The sequence below is a fragment of the Pieris brassicae genome, chromosome 3, assembly GCF_905147105.1.
Source record: "Pieris brassicae chromosome 3, ilPieBrab1.1, whole genome shotgun sequence".
Taxonomy (NCBI): domain Eukaryota; kingdom Metazoa; phylum Arthropoda; class Insecta; order Lepidoptera; family Pieridae; genus Pieris; species Pieris brassicae.
In genome coordinates this window covers 21,378,677-21,397,190 of record NC_059667.1, presented here as the reverse complement: position 1 = coordinate 21,397,190, position 18,514 = coordinate 21,378,677, and the positions used below count along the sequence as shown (strand labels likewise).

General features: G+C 37.6%; 1 protein-coding gene across 1 annotated transcript; it reads left to right on the top strand.

Moving 5' to 3' along the window:
* The first annotated feature begins 56 nt into the window (after window positions 1-56).
* LOC123707633 (glucose-6-phosphate isomerase) lies at window positions 57-17,966 on the top strand. Its single transcript, XM_045657864.1, has 12 exons — window positions 57-258; window positions 756-895; window positions 1,244-1,412; window positions 2,309-2,417; window positions 2,609-2,773; window positions 3,099-3,211; window positions 13,027-13,153; window positions 14,378-14,472; window positions 15,075-15,233; window positions 16,209-16,341; window positions 16,925-17,066; window positions 17,508-17,966. Exons 1-12 carry the CDS (start codon window positions 128-130, stop codon window positions 17,693-17,695), a joined length of 1,671 nt encoding a protein of 556 aa, XP_045513820.1. The 5' UTR covers window positions 57-127; the 3' UTR covers window positions 17,696-17,966.
* The last annotated feature ends 548 nt before the right edge of the window (window positions 17,967-18,514 follow it).

Sequence of the window (18,514 nt, the reverse complement as noted above, 5' to 3'; positions counted from 1 at the left end):
TAAAACGGAATGCGAATAACCTTCACGTGTCATTGAAACGTCAAAAAGACGTATGTTGATAACAGCGGTATTGGTTCAGTTTCGGTTTTCTCGGTCTTTAAAATCACGTACGTTTTGTATTAAAATTATGGAGCCAAAAGTGAATTTAAGACAAGACCCCGCTTATCAGAAGCTACAAGAACATTATAATACAAATGCAGACAAGATCAATATACAACAATTATTTCAACAAGATGCCGAACGGTTTAATAAATACTGGTAAATTGTTTTACAGTTAATAAATCATAAAACAAAAATATTGAAAACTTGAACTATACAGTATACCCGACAATAAAACATTTTAATATGAAAATAGTTAATAATTCCTTGTGACCTTATCAAAACTTCTAAGGCAAAGTTCAAGTGACTTTCAAAATAATATTATAAAGGTCGTTCGAAACAATGTCACCTACAATTTTTTTTAAATAGTTTTTAAATAATTAGGTAACTGTTTAATTTATTTTTATTTTTTTAGAATTGATTTACAATGTTTCCTTCTTTAAATAAGTTAATATAATTGAAGAACTTATTCATAAAAAGGCTTATTTCACAATTATTATAATTTTTATCAACTTATAAATATTATACAGTATGTTGCTGAATTAAATACTAATTTCTACTTTAACAGTAGGAAGGTATAATTGGCGACATACAATTAAACTCTTAAATACAATTGAGCTTGTTTACAACCACACTTATAAAACAATATTTTTTAGTCTTCGCATTCCCACTCCCAATGATGGTGAAATCTTGCTTGATTACTCCAAGAACAGAATGGATGATGCAGCATTCTCCCTGCTTTTAAATTTAGCCAAAAGTCGCAATGTTGAAAAAGCAAGAGATGCTATGTTTTCTGGTGAGTCATTTACAGAAAGCATAAATTTCATAATACTTATAAAGAGTTACGTAAATGTAACAATCACATAATAGGGTCACTTTCAAGCAATGCAAACTTACTGCTAACGTAACTAGCTAAATTTCATACAAATTATAATGTATGCATTCAAAATTTCTTCCATTTTATGACAACTTGAGGAAAAAACATTTCATAAATAGTATATAAACTACTCAGTTTGTAAGTACTTAAGCTATAATATGTAAACATAACAAACCAATAAGTTTGTAATTAAAAATATATATTTCTTCAAAGTTCATAACAACTGGATGTGGATTTAAAACCTTAATGAACAAAGTAATTTTTTAGGTGAGAAAATAAACTTCACAGAAGACCGTGCAGTGTTACACATTGCTCTTCGAAACAGACAAAACAGACCTATATTGGTTAATGGCAAAGATGTGACTCCTGATGTAAATGCTGTTTTGGCTCACATGAAAGAATTTTCAGAGCAAGTAATAAGTGGATCTTGGAAAGGGTAATTAATAAAATCCAACAGTTTTCAGATTTAATTACAGGGTAACCATAATTTCTGAAAAGACATCGAGTTCTATGTGCGACTCTCACCCCTGAGGTTGTATGTTCACTTTCCAGCTATGCACCTATGGACTTTCTGTCTATATGCACATTTAACAATTGCTTGTATAGTTAAGGAAAACATTGGTATATGTATATTTTATCTCTCTTAGAAGATGGAGATGGAGATGGACCTTAACCATTTTACAGAATCTTACAATACATTTTTCCTTATCATGGTTCAATAAGTCTTTTTCTCATAGGTTTCCTAAACACATACAAAAAATACTTGTTAGGTCATTGCAGACACTGTTGCTGTTACACATTTGCATACTATATTAGCATATAATATAGTTTGATGAGTAAACAGTTTCAAACTCAAAACCTTGGTTAGAAGCCAGAAATTATCCATAGCTTTATCTTATCTTCATCTTATCTCTATTATCTTATTGATTAAAGAAATTGTTTTAATTGTTTAGTACCCAATTGTATCAATAACTTACATTGCATGAAGGAAATTACCTAATGCTTCTAGCAGTAATATGATTAGTAATGATTATATATAAAAAAATAGATCTCTTTTTAGATCTGGGTCCCATATTTCTGTATATGTTTCATGATCAGTTGATGAGGGTTCTGTGCCTGACACACTCCATCATTCTTTTTGGGTCTAAGGCAAGCTGGTTTCCTTACGGACTTTTTCTTCATGATTAGAGCGAATGTTAAATGCGCATATAGAAAGTCCAGTGGTGATCAAACCTACAAGCTTAATGATGACAGCCGCACGCTGAAGCCACTAGGACAACACTGCTTTGAAGTACTGGTTATATAATGTAGTAAATATACTTTTATTTACAGATATACTGGTAAAGCAATAACTGACATTATTAATATTGGTATTGGAGGATCTGATCTTGGACCTCTTATGGTTACAGAAGCCCTGAAACCCTATGCTACCCGTCTTAAGGTATTGACAAACTACATAAAATTTATATTACTGTAACAAATAAACTCAAAACTTATAGCCGATTCAATGTATTTGCTTCTTTATACAATCCGAATTTGGTTTTAATTTACTTAAAGGAAACACTTTATATAAAAAAATTGTCAACTAAATTACTAAATCATGTTCATATTAAAAAAAGTATATCTTTACAGGTTCACTTTGTATCCAACATAGATGGTACTCACTTAGCGGAAGTACTGAAGCGGCTGAACCCTGAGACTGCTCTCTTCATCATCGCTTCGAAGACGTTCACCACTCAGGAGACCATCACTAATGCAACTTCAGCCAAGAATTGGTTTTTGGATGTCGCGAAGGATGTAAGTATATATTAATAATTTATAAAAATAATTTAGCTTTTATTACTAATATGGTTTTGGTTCCATATAATATGGAAAGGTGAATAAATGTCAAGTTTCTTACATAAACTAGATTATTGACGTTGTAGAATACTAAACTTGCTACAATATTGCGATGTTAGGTTTGGGGTATGGTACTAAATGTTTTCGTAACAAAATACTGATTCTACTAGCCGTTCTGACAGCGTGTTCACTTATAAGTGTCCATGGTTGGCTTTATTGCCGTCTCGAATCAAAAAAAATATCAGTTTAATACTGTCCTAGCTGAAGTTATTTATTTTTTCAGCCATCAGCAGTCTCCAAACACTTCGTCGCGTTATCCACAAACGGCGAGAAAGTCACCGCTTTCGGTATCGACCCTAAAAATATGTTCGGCTTCTGGGACTGGGTTGGAGGAAGGTGAGATTTGTTCAATGTAGCGCAAGGGCGTCACTAGCTGATTGTCAAGGCCATTAGAAGAACAGCGGACGGGAAAAGCTTAAGAGTTGTGGAACCTGGTCTCGACTTTACTAATGAAACATGTAAACTTATACTGTACGAGCCAAGGCTGTACATTTTGCTGGCTTTCCTAGTTTTATAAGCGTGATGATCCCTATGTACGTGCTAAGGTTCCTACTCACTTATAAGCTTGACGATTTCCTAAATCGTTGGAGTTACACCCCGAGAGTATAGCCAGACGTAGGCACTCTCTTCTACATTACAGTTATTCGTTTCATAGCAATTAACTAAATCATGGGAGTTACACCCCGAGAGTATAGCCAGACGTAGGCACTCTCTTCTATATTACAGTTATTCGTTTCATAGCGATTAACTAAATCATGGTAGTTACACCCCAAGAGTATAGGCAGACGAAGGCACTCTCTTCTACATTACAGTTATTCGTTTCATAGCAATTAACTAAATCATGGGAGTTACACCCCGAGAGTATATCCAGACGTAGGCACTCTCTTCTACATTACAGTTATTCGTTTCATAGCGATTAACTAAATCATGGGAGTTACACCCCGAGAGTATAGCCAGACGTAGGCACTCTCTTCTATATTACAGTTATTCGTTTCATAGCGATTAACTAAATCATGGGAGTTACACCCCGAGAGTATAGCCAGACGTAGGCACTCTCTTCTATATTACAGTTATTCGTTTCATAGCAATTAACTTAATCATGGGAGTTACACCCCGAGAGTATAGCCAGACGTAGGCACTCTCTTCTACATTACAGTTATTCGTTTCATAGCGATTAACTAAATCATGGGAGTTACACCCCGAGAGTATTGCCAGACGTAGGCACTCTCTTCTATATTACAGTTATTCGTTTCATAGCGATTAACTAAATCATGGCAGTTACACCCCGAGAGCATAGCCAGACGTAGGCACTCTCTTCTATATTACAGTTATTCGTTTCATAGCGATTAACTAAATCATGGGAGTTACACCCCGAGAGCATAGCCAGACGTAGGCACTCTCTTCTATATTACAGTTATTCGTTTCATAGCGATTAACTAAATCATGGGAGTTACACCCCGAGAGCATAGCCAGACGTAGGCACTCTCTTCTATATTACAGTTATTTGTTTCATAGCGATTAACTAAATCATGGGAGTTACACCCCGAGAGTATAGCCAGACGTAGGCACTCTCTTCTATATTACAGTTATTCGTTTCATAGCGATTAACTAAATCATGGGAGTTACACCCCGAGAGCATAGCCAGACGTAGGCACTCTCTTCTATATTACAGTTATTCGTTTCATAGCGATTAACTAAATCATGGGAGTTACACCCCGAGAGTATAGCCAGACGTAGGCACTCTCTTCTATATTACAGTTATTCGTTTCATAGCGATTAACTAAATCATGGGAGTTACACCCCGAGAGTATAGCCAGACGTAGGCACTCTCTTCTATATTACAGTTATTCGTTTCATAGCAATTAACTTAATCATGGGAGTTACACCCCGAGAGTATAGCCAGACGTAGGCACTCTCTTCTACATTACAGTTATTCGTTTCATAGCGATTAACTAAATCATGGGAGTTACACCCCGAGAGTATTGCCAGACGTAGGCACTCTCTTCTATATAACAGTTATTCGTTTCATAGCGATTAACTAAATCATGGGAGTTACACCCCGAGAGTATTGCCAGACGTAGGCCCTCTCTTCTATATTACAGTTATTCGTTTCATAGCGATTAACTAAATCATGGGAGTTACACCCCGAGAGCATAGCCAGACGTAGGCACTCTCTTCTATATTACAGTTATTCGTTTCATAGCGATTAACTAAATCATGGGAGTTACACCCCGAGAGTATAGCCAGACGTAGGCACTCTCTTCTATATTACAGTTATTCGTTTCATAGCGATTAACTAAATCATGGGAGTTACACCCCGAGAGTATAGCCAGACGTAGGCACTCTCTTCTACATTACAGTTATTCGTTTCATAGCGATTAACTAAATCATGGGAGTTACACCCCGAGAGTATAGCCAGACGTAGGCACTCTCTTCTATATTACAGTTATTCGTTTCATAGCAATTAACTTAATTATGGGAGTTACACCCCGAGAGTATAGCCAGACGTAGGCACTCTCTTCTATATTACAGTTATTCGTTTCATAGCGATTAACTAAATCATGGGAGTTACACCCCGAGAGTATAGGCAGACGAAGGCACTCTCTTCTACATTACAGTTATTCGTTTCATAGCGATTAACTAAATCATGGGAGTTACACCCCGAGAGTATAGCCAGACGTAGGCACTCTCTTCTATATTACAGTTATTCGTTTCATAGCAATTAACTTAATCATGGGAGTTACACCCCGAGAGTATAGCCAGACGTAGGCACTCTCTTCTACATTACAGTTATTCGTTTCATAGCGATTAACTAAATCATGGGAGTTACACCCCGAGAGTATTGCCAGACGTAGGCACTCTCTTCTATATAACAGTTATTCGTTTCATAGCGATTAACTAAATCATGGGAGTTACACCCCGAGAGTATTGCCAGACGTAGGCACTCTCTTCTATATTACAGTTGTAGATGTGGGGGATGCCGGGGTATGTTGCCTCCGATGGCGAACTACCCGTATGACTCCAAAGGAAACAATGCGATTGTGATTGACATCTTTATTTGACGTGCTTACGCGTCAATCGCTAAGTACAGACTGTCCCTCTGTGTTGTTACATTGTCCTTATAAAACTACGCACACAACATATAGTATATATATAAATACCCCTACAACTACTCCCCCCTTTTACAAAAAAAAAAATTTTTTTCTTAAATACACGGTTATACAAGAATTCATAACACACAATTCTACAACACAATCTAGTAATAACTTCGAGCAATCACGCGTACTGCACTGTAGGTTGCATTGCCTGTGCCTTATCGGTAGGCGGCATCGCCATCGACACAATCTTCATGGTTCACATTGCAAAAAACTAACCTACTTACGTATGTCCATAAAGTAAACGCTACAGTGCAGTATCGTAACAATATCTTACATCGCTAGCTATAACTTAAGCAAAAATACTTAATCTAAACATAGCATTTTGTAATTAGCTTGGCATAGCATAGCTAAAACTGAGCGCTTAGCTTTAATTCGCGAATCGTACCGGCTTTTTAATAACACGTCCCGAACGCGTCTTTTTAACAGGCTTGGGTTCGACTTCTATGCTGGGTTCAACATCGGGCATTTGAACTAGAGGTGCCGGTTCGATGTTTTTCTGAGATTCTAACTCCGGCAACACATAAGCGGGCTTCAATCTATCTATAGATATACTAGCTGTACGATTAGGAAATTGTATGACAAATACTTTGGGACCTCTCTTAATAACTCGATATGGACCATCGTATGGCGGTTTCAACGGCTTGCGCACCGAATCGTCTCTGATAAATACAAATTCTGCATCTTTTAAATCGGGATGCACGAAATATGGACGGGAATTACTATGCGATTTCGGGACGGATTTTAACGATTTTGTATGCTTTCGGATACCCTCTACTAAACGTTGGGGCTCTGCAGACCCTACCTGCGTAGAAGAATCGTAAAAATCACCTGGTAATCTAAGAGTACGCCCGAAGGTCAATTCAGCAGCTGACACGCCAGAGTCGGTCCGCTGAGCTGCTCGTAACCCTAATAAGACTGTAGACAGCTCTTCGACCCATGACTTATTTGACAATCGAGCCATTAGGGCTGCCTTCAATGTCCTGTGCCAGCGCTCCACCGCTCCGTTAGCCTGCGGGTGGTAACTAGTTGTTCGGATTCTGTTTATACCTAATAAGTTCATGAGTTCCCTAAATAACGAACTTTCGAACTGACGACCTTGATCGCTCGTGAGCCTTATTGGACAACCATAACGGCATATCCAGTTTTCATATAAGGCTCTAGCAACCGTCTCCGCGTTCATATCCCGCAATGGCAAAGCCTCGGGCCATCGCGTACAACGGTCTATCAAGGTTAAACAATATTTAAATCCGTCTTCAGTAATAGGCAAAGGACCTACTAAATCTATGTGCACATGCTCGAAACGATCGGCATGCGGGAACCTGCCCACTCCGGTCATCGAATGCCGGTCTACTTTAGCTCGCTGACAACTGATACACGTTTTGGCCCAAAGATTGATGTCAAAATTCATTTTTGGCCAAAAGAACTTTTCCGTTATTAACTTCCGGGTGGCTCGAATGCCCGGGTGACTAATATTGTGTATGCTATTAAAAACTGTTCGTCTGAACTCGCTAGGTATATATGGCCTCGCTACATTTGACGAAAAATCACAATAAATTCTTTTATTACATGTAGGTACAAATACTTTTTTAAAATTATCATTGCAACACAGTTCACTTGCATACTCGTCGGTTAATTGCGATTCGGCAATTTTTTCATAATCTAGAACATTCGGACAGTACAAAGTCTCAATGCGTGACAGCGAATCTGCCACAGTATTATTACTGCCAGTAACGAAACGAATATCTGTAGTAAACTCACTAATATACGCTAACTGCCTAACACGCCTCGGTAGCTCTTTCTCGCATTTAGTTTTATTAAATGCGTAAGTTAAGGGCTTATGATCGGTATATACTATAAGCTCTCTTCCTTCTATGACATCCTGAAAATAACGAATAGATAAATAAATAGCTAAAAGTTCTCTGTCGAAAGTAGAATATTTCCTCTGAGCCTCACTCAATTTCTGAGAAAAGTATCCTAAAGGTTTCCAACTGTTGTCAATATACTGTTGCAAAACGCCTCCGATGGCGATATTTGATGCGTCTACGACGAGAGAGATAGGTATATCGGTTCGCGGATGCGCTAACATCGCTGCGTTTTGCAAGCTAAGTTTGCATTGCTCGAATGCTTCGTCAGCCTCAGGTGTCCAAACTATACTAGTTTTATCACGCTTCTTCGCGTTATGCAAATAACGATTTAAAACTATTTGCTGTGTAACTGCATTTGGAATATGCGCCCTATAAAAATTAAGCATACCTAAAAATCGGCGTAACTGTTCTATCGTTTTAGGTTTCGGGAAATTTTTAATGGCTTCTATTTTATGTTCTAACGGCTTAATACCATCCAGAGACACCTCGTATCCTAAGAATTCTAACTTTGTCTGACCAAAACTACATTTACTTAAATTTATCGATATACCGTATTTATTGAAACGCTCAAACACTAACTCTAAATGTTTTTTATGTTCTTCAACGGACGAACTAGCAATAAGTACATCGTCTATATACGTAAATAAGAAATCTAAACCACTTAGTACTGTATGACTCATAAAACGTTGATATGTTTGTGCAGCATTACGCAACCCGAATGTCATGCGAGGAAACTCGAATAACCCGAAAGGAGTAGTGATCGCTGTTTTCTCAATATGCTCTGGAAATATAGGAACTCCGTGGTAGGCTCGAACCACATCAATTCGGGACATAATTGACTTCCCTTCTAAAATATATGTAAAATCACGGATACGCGGTAAAGAATACCTATCTGGCTTCGTGATCGCATTTAATTGTCTAAAGTCGCCGCAAGGACGTATTTCCCCATTCTTCTTGGGTACTACGTGTAACGGACTAGACCAACAACTCTTAGAAGGCCTACAAATCCCTAACTCCTGCATTATTCGAAATTCCTCCTTAACTTTTTTATACTTGTCGGGTGCTAATTGTCGAGCGCGGGAATGGACAGGAGAACCCGTCGTCTCTATATAGTGATATACGTCATGTGACGGCGGATCGTTAAAATTGCATGGTTTAGTAATGTTAGGAAACTTATTTATGACATCACGGTACGGGTGATCTTTATTAATAGTATTTAAACTAGAGCAACTAGTGTTAACTATGGATGCCAAGGAATTAAAATTAGTTAATTTATCTATTAATTTCCGGGACTTTAAATCTACCAATAACCCAAAATGTGTTAAAAAATCAGCTCCAATAATTGCCTGTTTCACATCGGCTATAATAAAATTCCAACGAAATGCCCTCCTTAACTTAAAATTTACAACTAACATTTTTGAACCAAAAGTATTAATAACCGTACCATTAGCAGCATATAACTTAAAATCACTACATTTTGATCTGGCACTGTTTTTATCTACTGGAATGACGGATACGTTTGCGCCGGTATCTATTAAAAAATTATATCCACTATTACTGTCCAAGATGCATAGGCGTTGTGCTGGGGCGATGGTGCAGGCATCCGCCTCCGTGACCTGCACCTCTAGGGGTTTCCCTTCTTAAAAGCGCAAGGGGGCACACATTTGGTAGCACGGTCTTTGAAACGGTAATGGTAAAAACATACCCAATCACTCGGCGCACGGGACTGCGAACGCCGTCGCTGCCCACGGCTGTTACCTCTATAGGGCGGGCGAGATGATGTACGGCTCTTCAGTAACTGGTCGAACTTGTGGCTCAGCTCCGCGATGGCCGCATGCACGTCGTTGTCCTGGTCTTGCCGAAGACCGCCACTTGTCTTGACCTCCGCCAATTGAGGTGGCTGGATGGATTCTGCTACCTTGTCTGCGACGTTGGCCAGTTGATCCAGGTTCTTGGTTTCCGTGACTGCCAGAACTGCACGGACTGCTTGCGGTAAATGCGTCTGCCACAAAATACGGAGAGTATCGTCCGGAAGCTTCTCCCGAGCCAGGTCCTTCATCCTGCGTAACAACTGAGACGGTTTCTGTTCTCCCAAGTCCATCTCGCTGATGAGCTTCTGCAGCTGCCTCGTTTCTGATTCCTCAAAAATGTCCAGCAGCTTCTTCTTAAGAGCTCCATATTTGTCTTGTTCGGGAGGTGAGAAAAGGATGTCTGTGATTTGTTGTATCACATCCTTTCCCAATTTCGACACCACGATGTTGAATTTAGTATCATCTCCCATCTTTTGTGGTAACAGCACGGATTCCGCCCTGACAAACCATACACGGGGCTGATCTGTCCAGAAATCAGGAATCCGAGAGGTGACTGACGTCACCGCTGCGATTTCTTGCGTAGCCGTCGCGTGCGATAGTGGCAATGCCATCCTATCGTCTGAATTTCGAAGTCTGGGTTTCTTGTGCCGTCGAGGTTGCTTGTGTAGTCGGGGTCACCAATGTAGATGTGGGGGATGCCGGGGTATGTTGCCTCCGATGGCGAACTACCCGTATGACTCCAAAGGAAACAATGCGATTGTGATTGACATCTTTATTTGACGTGCTTACGCGTCAATCGCTAAGTACAGACTGTCCCTCTGTGTTGTTACATTGTCCTTATAAAACTACGCACACAACATATAGTATATATATAAATACCCCTACACAGTTATTCGTTTCATAGCGATTAACTAAATCATGGGAGTTACACCCCGAGAGCATAGCCAGACGTAGGCACTCTCTTCTATATTACAGTTATTCGTTTCATAGCGATTAACTAAATCATGGGAGTTACACCCCGAGAGTATAGCCAGACGTAGGCACTCTCTTCTATATTACAGTTATTCGTTTCATAGCGATTAACTAAATCATGGGAGTTACACCCCGAGAGTATAGCCAGACGTAGGCACTCTCTTCTATATTACAGTTATTCGTTTCATAGCAATTAACTTAATCATGGGAGTTACACCCCGAGAGTATAGCCAGACGTAGGCACTCTCTTCTACATTACAGTTATTCGTTTCATAGCGATTAACTAAATCATGGGAGTTACACCCCGAGAGTATAGCCAGACGTAGGCACTCTCTTCTATATTACAGTTATTCGTTTCATAGCGATTAACTAAATCATGGGAGTTACACCCCGAGAGCATAGCCAGACGTAGGCACTCTCTTCTATATTACAGTTATTCGTTTCATAGCGATTAACTAAATCATGGGAGTTACACCCCGAGAGTATAGCCAGACGTAGGCACTCTCTTCTATATTACAGTTATTCGTTTCATAGCAATTAACTTAATCATGGGAGTTACGCCCCGGTAAATATGCTATTGTAATACGCGACTGGTTAATATAGAGTAAACCAAATATCCTCTATTATTTAAAGCACCTCGATGACCCAAGTATAATATATAATGTATTGTTATTTAGCAATAACAATACATTTGCAAATAATGAGAAAATAGTTCATAGACACATCTATCGATGAGGTACACTAACTAACTGTGAATTTATTAAAAAATGTATTTGGTTCTGAATTAATTTCACACATAAAAAATTGGCGTTTTGTCGTACTGGCCATTTTGACCTCTTATATCTTCTCTTTGGTTAGGAATTCTAAGACATCCAACGTACTCCCCGGAACTTCCTCCAATAGACCATTTTTTTCGATATCTGGATAACTTCTTGCAGGGCAAAAAATTCACCTTTGATTGTGCAGTTGAAACGGCCTTTTTTAAACGGAAGATTTTATTAATCCCAGTTCAAATGTTTTTTTTAGTAAAGGAATCAAAAAACTCTATATAAGATGGCAAAAGTGCATTGATAGCAATGATACATTGTTAAATTACATACATTATATTTTTTTAATCTACTTTTTGTTCCTCCCATACAAAACGCCAATTTCATACGTGAGGACCTAAATATAAACAGGTTTTTCCGCTTCACTATATTAGTTCAAAGTTTGCGTGACCTTCTAGAGTATGTCTAAGTCTCCACTCTTTATTTAACTCTAAAGATGTGTTTGTAATCCCGGCACTAACTAACGGTTAAACTCAAGTTTAAGATATTTCATAGTCCTAAATCGACATATAAATCAACGGCTAGTAGCAACTACGACCCGTATAAGAATCGTCTATGTGAGTCCAGGTCCCTGGTTGGCTAAATAAATTAATGATGAGATCATATAATGCGTCACCTATAAAGGTGACATATGGCATAAGCTCCATGATGAAATTCATACAAAGCAATTAACATCCAGATAAAAAAGTCGGTTCAGTCAATATTTTTACCAAATATATTTACGTTTAGTTGTGTGTACACAGGAGCAGTGTTGGCCTAGTGGCTTCAGCGTGCGACTCTCACCCCTGAGGTCGTAAGTACGATCCCCAATGCTCCAATGTGCGCATCTTTCTTTGTGCGCATTTAACATTAGCTCGAACGGTGAATGAAAACATCGTTAGGAAACCGGCTTGCCTTAGATCCAAAATGTCAATGACGTGTGTCAGGCACAGAAGGATGATCACCTACTTACCTATTCGATTAACAAATGATTATGAAACAGATACAGATCTGAGACCCAGACCTAAAAAGGTTGTAGCGCAATTGACTTATTTTTGTGTATAATACGCACACGGCAACATATCTTTAAGTTATGTTTCGATATTATATTCATAATTGATTTATTGTAAGCGTTTTAAACAAAACAAATATTTATGTTACACAAGATTTTAATATTCCCGAGCGAGAATTATTTGTTTCAAAGTCAGAGTCAAAATATAATTTATTCTTATAGGTAACACAATGTACACTTATGAACATCAACAAAAAAGAAATAAACATTAGATGCTTCTAATTTTACATTTACTGCCAGTTCTCAAATCAAGGGCGTAGAACGGAAGAGAAGAACTGGCAATAAACTCTCCGCCACTCTTTTTAATTGCCAAGTTGTTTTTTGTATTACACAACGTTTGTAAGGAGCTGCAACCATCACACCAGGTTGACATGACATCAGCAGGAGGCATGGTGAAATAGGAGCACGCACTTACATTCCCGTGGGACAACACGCAAATTTTAATAGTTGAAAAAAAAAAATTTCAGGTATTCGCTCTGGTCAGCTATCGGCCTATCTATATCTCTATATATTGGGTTTGACAACTTTGAGAAATTGTTGGACGGAGCCAGTTTCATGGACCAACACTTCCTCAGTGCGCCATTGGAGAAAAATGTAAGGAAATTGCTTTGACTATTAACTAATTAATATTGTTACGAGCTAGGGGATCGGATAGAAAATGCCGTAGATTTCTTCAAAGGTTTATTTCTTGAAAAATCAATAAGGAATTTATGAGCACAAATTGATCGCAGAAATGCACTTATAACACACAAAAACTATCACTTATTACTCCACTTATGCACACTTCACACAGTACTTTATCACTTTATCGCTTCGGTGTTTCCCTCTTGTTATCGCTTCAAAACTAATGGCGACTAGTCGCGTTTCGGCTCGCTTATATATCCCTGGGAATAATTCTAAACAATATTCGAGAACTTTCTAGGCGAACTAGACTTTGCTACTGAGTAGCGATTGCACAACTCTAGAACGTCCGCACTCTTTGTCTCTTTCGCACGTTGCTCCGTCCTTGTCGTACGGCGTTCTAGAGTGCTCAGTCTAGCTTCGAGAAAGTTCTGATCTTCTCTCTCTCTCTCTCTCGTATCATTTCGTCCTTGTCTCACACCTAGAAAGTTTGGTCTAGAATATTCCTTCATCAAAGGGTTATACCTAGGCCTGAAAACGCCTGAAAACGGGTCTCCTGAAAACTGCACCACTCTACTACACATGTTCTGAAACCGACTGAAAAAAAGGTTTCAGCTTCCTGAATAACTAGGGTAACATTATGGAAATTACAATTTTCTAATATGTGATTGACCCTCTCCTGAAACGGTCAGAAATCATATTACAGCCTGCTGAAAAGTTCTCTAACTAGTGGAAAAATCTAGAAACATTGAAGTCGACCCGTCTTTGTAACAATATTAATTTCTTCTAGGGAGGAATTTAAGAGAAATATCTTCTTCAACATTATCTTCTTTAACAGAAGTAAATTAATTAAAAGACAGAATAATTGTCTATTGATTTTACACCACAGCTAGTTTTTTAGAGTTTACACTATATTTTTCTTTTTTATCTCTACTAATTTTATTTATTTTAACTACTATTTTTTACGTTTACGTCTAACTCTTTAACAAATTATCAAATAAGATAGGTCTAACTTCTAAATTTAAAGTGCCACTCGTTATTGCTACGACAATTTTTTCACAATATCTCATTACTAAGACATAATTAAAACAATTGAATCTTGCCTTATCTACTAACTATATACATAACTATAACTAATTTATATTATATATAAATATAGTTCAAAATACGACAATTTGAGACCTAAGATGTTTATAGGCCCCAGTTATCCTGGCCCTACTTGGTGTATGGTACAGTAACTTCTACGGCGCAGAAACACACGCACTTCTGCCATACGATCAGTATCTGCATAGGTAAGTAAAAAACAATACATTCATATTATATTAGCGTGAATATATAGTGCAGAATCTTCCTTCGTAGTATTTATATGTATATGTTATTGAGTTGTGAAATAATATAAATTAATTCTTTGTGGCCAGCAAAAGTTTTACGAAACAATAATCGTTCTTCCGATTCCAATGAAGGGTCTCTCTGAACAGTTGAATACAAATACTGCTTCATTTTCTTCCAGTTGGCGCGCGTTTAGTTACGAAATACGTTCAAGTTAAAGCTTTTACGATTTTAATATATATCGATAAACGAGCTAAGCCTGGATATCCATAGTTGATTGCATCACTTTAAAATCGATTTTTGTTTAGTTTCTTTAATTTTTATTGTTTTGTTAAATATCTGTTTTATCTCTTCATGTATTTCATGTTTACCTATAAGTGCTTGTCACGTTAAACATTGTATATTCATACTATTAAAAATTTAGAAACCCAAAAAAATTGAGAAAAAAATATAATTGCCTACATCGCTTGAAGCCCCACTTTGTCCCTTCATTAATTTACTGAATGTAATGAGTTCGTTCGAGTTCGAATTTTTTTGAATTTATGGACTTTGTATTTTCATTTAGATTTGCAGCATACTTCCAACAAGGGGACATGGAGAGTAATGGCAAATACGTGACCCGTTCGGGTTCCGAAGTGGACTATAGCACGGGACCAATTGTTTGGGGTGAACCGGGAACGAACGGTCAACATGCCTTCTACCAGCTGATACACCAGGGAACCAGGTGAGACCAATACACTAATCTGTTTTAAGGTATTTCAGTTACAGTATTAACTCTATAAAACGACAGTTAAGGGACAGTGCATTATATGACTTTATAGAGAGTTGTCCATAAATGAAGAGAAGAACTACTCATTAGTCATGGCCAACAACACGTGCAAGCAATCTCAATTTGTAAACAAAATAACGAAATTCTTAGAAATGACGTATGCACGATGCCGTCGAGTTTATTGCGGGCTTGGATAAGCGACGAAAGAACGTACACAGCTGCGCAGTTTTTAGTAATATGCACGATGCCGTCGAGTTTATTGCGGGCTTGGATAAGCGACGAAAGAACGTACACAGCTGCGCAGTTTTTACTAATATGGACGATGCCGTCGAGTTTATTGCGGGCTTGGATAAGCGACGAAAGAACGTACACAGCTGCGCAGTTTTTACTAATATGCACGATGCCGTCGAGTTTATTGCGGGCTTGGATAAGCGACGAAAGAACGTACACAGCTGCGCAGTTTTTACTAATTTTAGCAACTTAAAAAGTACTTTTTTACTCAGTTGTTGTCGTTATTGTGATTCGTAAATGTAGAGTGTATCATTGTATGGAAGACAAGCTAAACCAACAAAAGCCGTATGATTTCGATGCTTTAGGGACTTCGCCCTTAAATCGAGGGACTTCACATGGACTTTACACGGTATTTAACGTCAAGTATAAGTTTCATTTAAGTCGATACGATAAATATAGTTTTCGACAGCTCGAATATATCAACTTTACAATTTGTTGTACTCAATTACAAATTTCATACTTTAAAAAAAATTGTAAGAGGGTCCAACTTTTTAGGAGGAGTTTAATAACAAACACAAACTAATTTACATATATATAAAGTATTCGTTTAAGTGGATAAATTTAGTTTATAACAGCTCGAACATATTAACTTTCTTTAATGTACTAAGATTCGATTTTGTATTAAAATAACCTTTTCAGGTTGATCCCGTGCGACTTTATTGCGCCAGCGCAGACCCATAACCCGATATCGGGAGGCATTCATCACAAGATATTGCTCGCTAACTTCCTTGCCCAGACTGAGGCGCTTATGAAGGGCAAAACCGCTGCAGAGGTATTAATAATGTTATATATTCCTACGTTTAGAAAAAAACAAGTAAGAAAACTTGCTTTTTAAATAATTTTGAATGGATATCTAAGATTTAAGGTAATATTAGACTTTTCCCTAAGGTCTTTGTAGAAAGTAAATCAAGCTTAATTATAGTCTCAGGACCTGTCAAAGCATTTTTTCTGTATGACGTATGACATATTTGACAGCTGTCAAGACGAGGGTGTGACTTGCGATACGAAATATACTACTGAGAATTGATAATATTAATAATGATTTATGTTGACAAAAACTTAAGTGCCTAACCAACTACAACTACGAAATTTGGAATTCCAAAACTATTGCAAGTATGAATTAATGTATTTTCGATCGACTAAGTTTATTGGCTTATAAAACCCCTTACTACGAAATCTAATCTGAGCTAGTCTCGTCTCTGAGTCTTAACAAAACAGAGAACAAGCCCTCGGAGCATGAATACGTCAGTAAAATTACTTAAACAATACAATATACAAAAAAGATAATTATAATTAAACCACAACATTGAACACAATGAAACATATTTTACGAAAATTATATTCTATTGAAATAGGCAGAGGGCGAATTGAGGAAGTCAGGGATGGCTCCAGAAGCGATATCCAAGATTTTGCCTCACAAAGTGTTCAAAGGGAACAGACCCACCAACTCCATCGTTGTGAAGAAAGTTACTCCCTTCACTCTTGGCGCTCTTATTGGTAAGTTTACACGAATTAAGAAAAAAAACTTATTCAAATTAACATTCCTTTTAATCTTAAATATCACTCGCAATGTTAACTCGTTAATTTAAATCTCTCGATAATTTTATTTTTTTCCGGTCCCTTTTAAAATACTTATTAATTTAAAGCCCGGGCCTCCCTACTCTTTATTATATGAATTGTTTATCATGCGTCAATTGTCATCTGTCAACTGTCAATTCATCGGACTGAGGTCTGAAGTTGCCAACTCTGAAAATGATCGCTTGAATAGTATAGAATTATATATTGTATATACGATATAATGTTTTTTTCATAAAACAAATTAAATTATAATTCTAAGAAGTTATCTCAATTTAACCAAATCAACAATAACGGTCCATTGCCTCGATCAGAACATTTCCTGATAATCCGAGCGTTCCCTGACATATAAAATGATTTCAGCGATGTATGAGCACAAAATCTTCACTCAGGGTGTGATTTGGGATATCAACTCCTTCGATCAATGGGGTGTTGAGTTGGGAAAGCAATTGGCGAAGGCAATCGAACCAGAGTTACTTGATGGAACTAAAGCTTCATCGCACGACCCCTCGACCAATGGATTGATCAATTTCTTGAAGGAAAACTTTTAATACAGACAACAGACCAGTGTCGTTTATAAAATATATTTATATTCGTCTAAGAATCCTTTATATGTGACTCATTTAAATCTAATTATATTTTATCGTATTTATATTTAATGTTTGTAAAAAAATATATGGAAATTAAAATTTATCACTGTTATATTTTGGTTGTAGGATAAAAGGCTTGTGTTGAATGCACCGCGCATGGTTCGCGTTTAGTTTTTAAGTAAATATTTATGTTTAGAGATGTATTTGTATGTTGAAATATATATTAGCACAAATTTAATTTTTTTTATTAATGAATGAACGTATTCGTGTATATATTGAGAATAACACAACTTTAAAGACGATTTGGTTGGGGCTAGGAAGCGACCAGAGGTCTGTGTAGGAAGTTAGGTGTGGGATCCTTAGACCGGTCTAACTAACGTGTCCGCACACGCCTGAAGGTCTGGCTGGCTAAGGTAGAGAAGTTGTTTATAGAAATAGCGGCTGAAGTACTTTGTAAGAGCGTTTGAGGGTAGACGCAGATTAGCTGTCACTCCTGTGTTCCGCAAGTTGTATCTGCGCTATAATTCCCGCGTTTATTCTGCGTTATTAAAAATATCGGGAATTGACGGAATGCAAGTATTAACCAACTGAGCGACACGGAATATTCCTTTTAACTGAAAATATAATAATTCCCTTACCATTTAGCCTCAAACAGTTGAAATTACTTCAAATTATCAGTGCCGATTTTTCAGTGTTGTTCATTAGTTTGCAATTGCGGCTGAGGCCAGCCATAGTGGTGGAATCTAAAAATCTGTGGGGAAACGAAGGGCTGTTCCACCA

What these genes read in the sequence shown, in the direction of transcription:
- LOC123707633 (XM_045657864.1), top strand. Translation starts at nt 128, where the DNA reads ATGGAGCCAAAAGTGAATTTAAGACAAGACCCCGCTTATCAGAAGCTA. An exon ending in TGGGACTGGGTTGGAGGAAG is followed by an intron (nt 3,212 to 13,026) that starts GTGAGATTTGTT and finishes AAAAAATTTCAG; the next exon opens with GTATTCGCTCTGGTCAGCTA. An exon ending in GTGCGCCATTGGAGAAAAAT is followed by an intron (nt 13,154 to 14,377) that starts GTAAGGAAATTG and finishes AGATGTTTATAG; the next exon opens with GCCCCAGTTATCCTGGCCCT.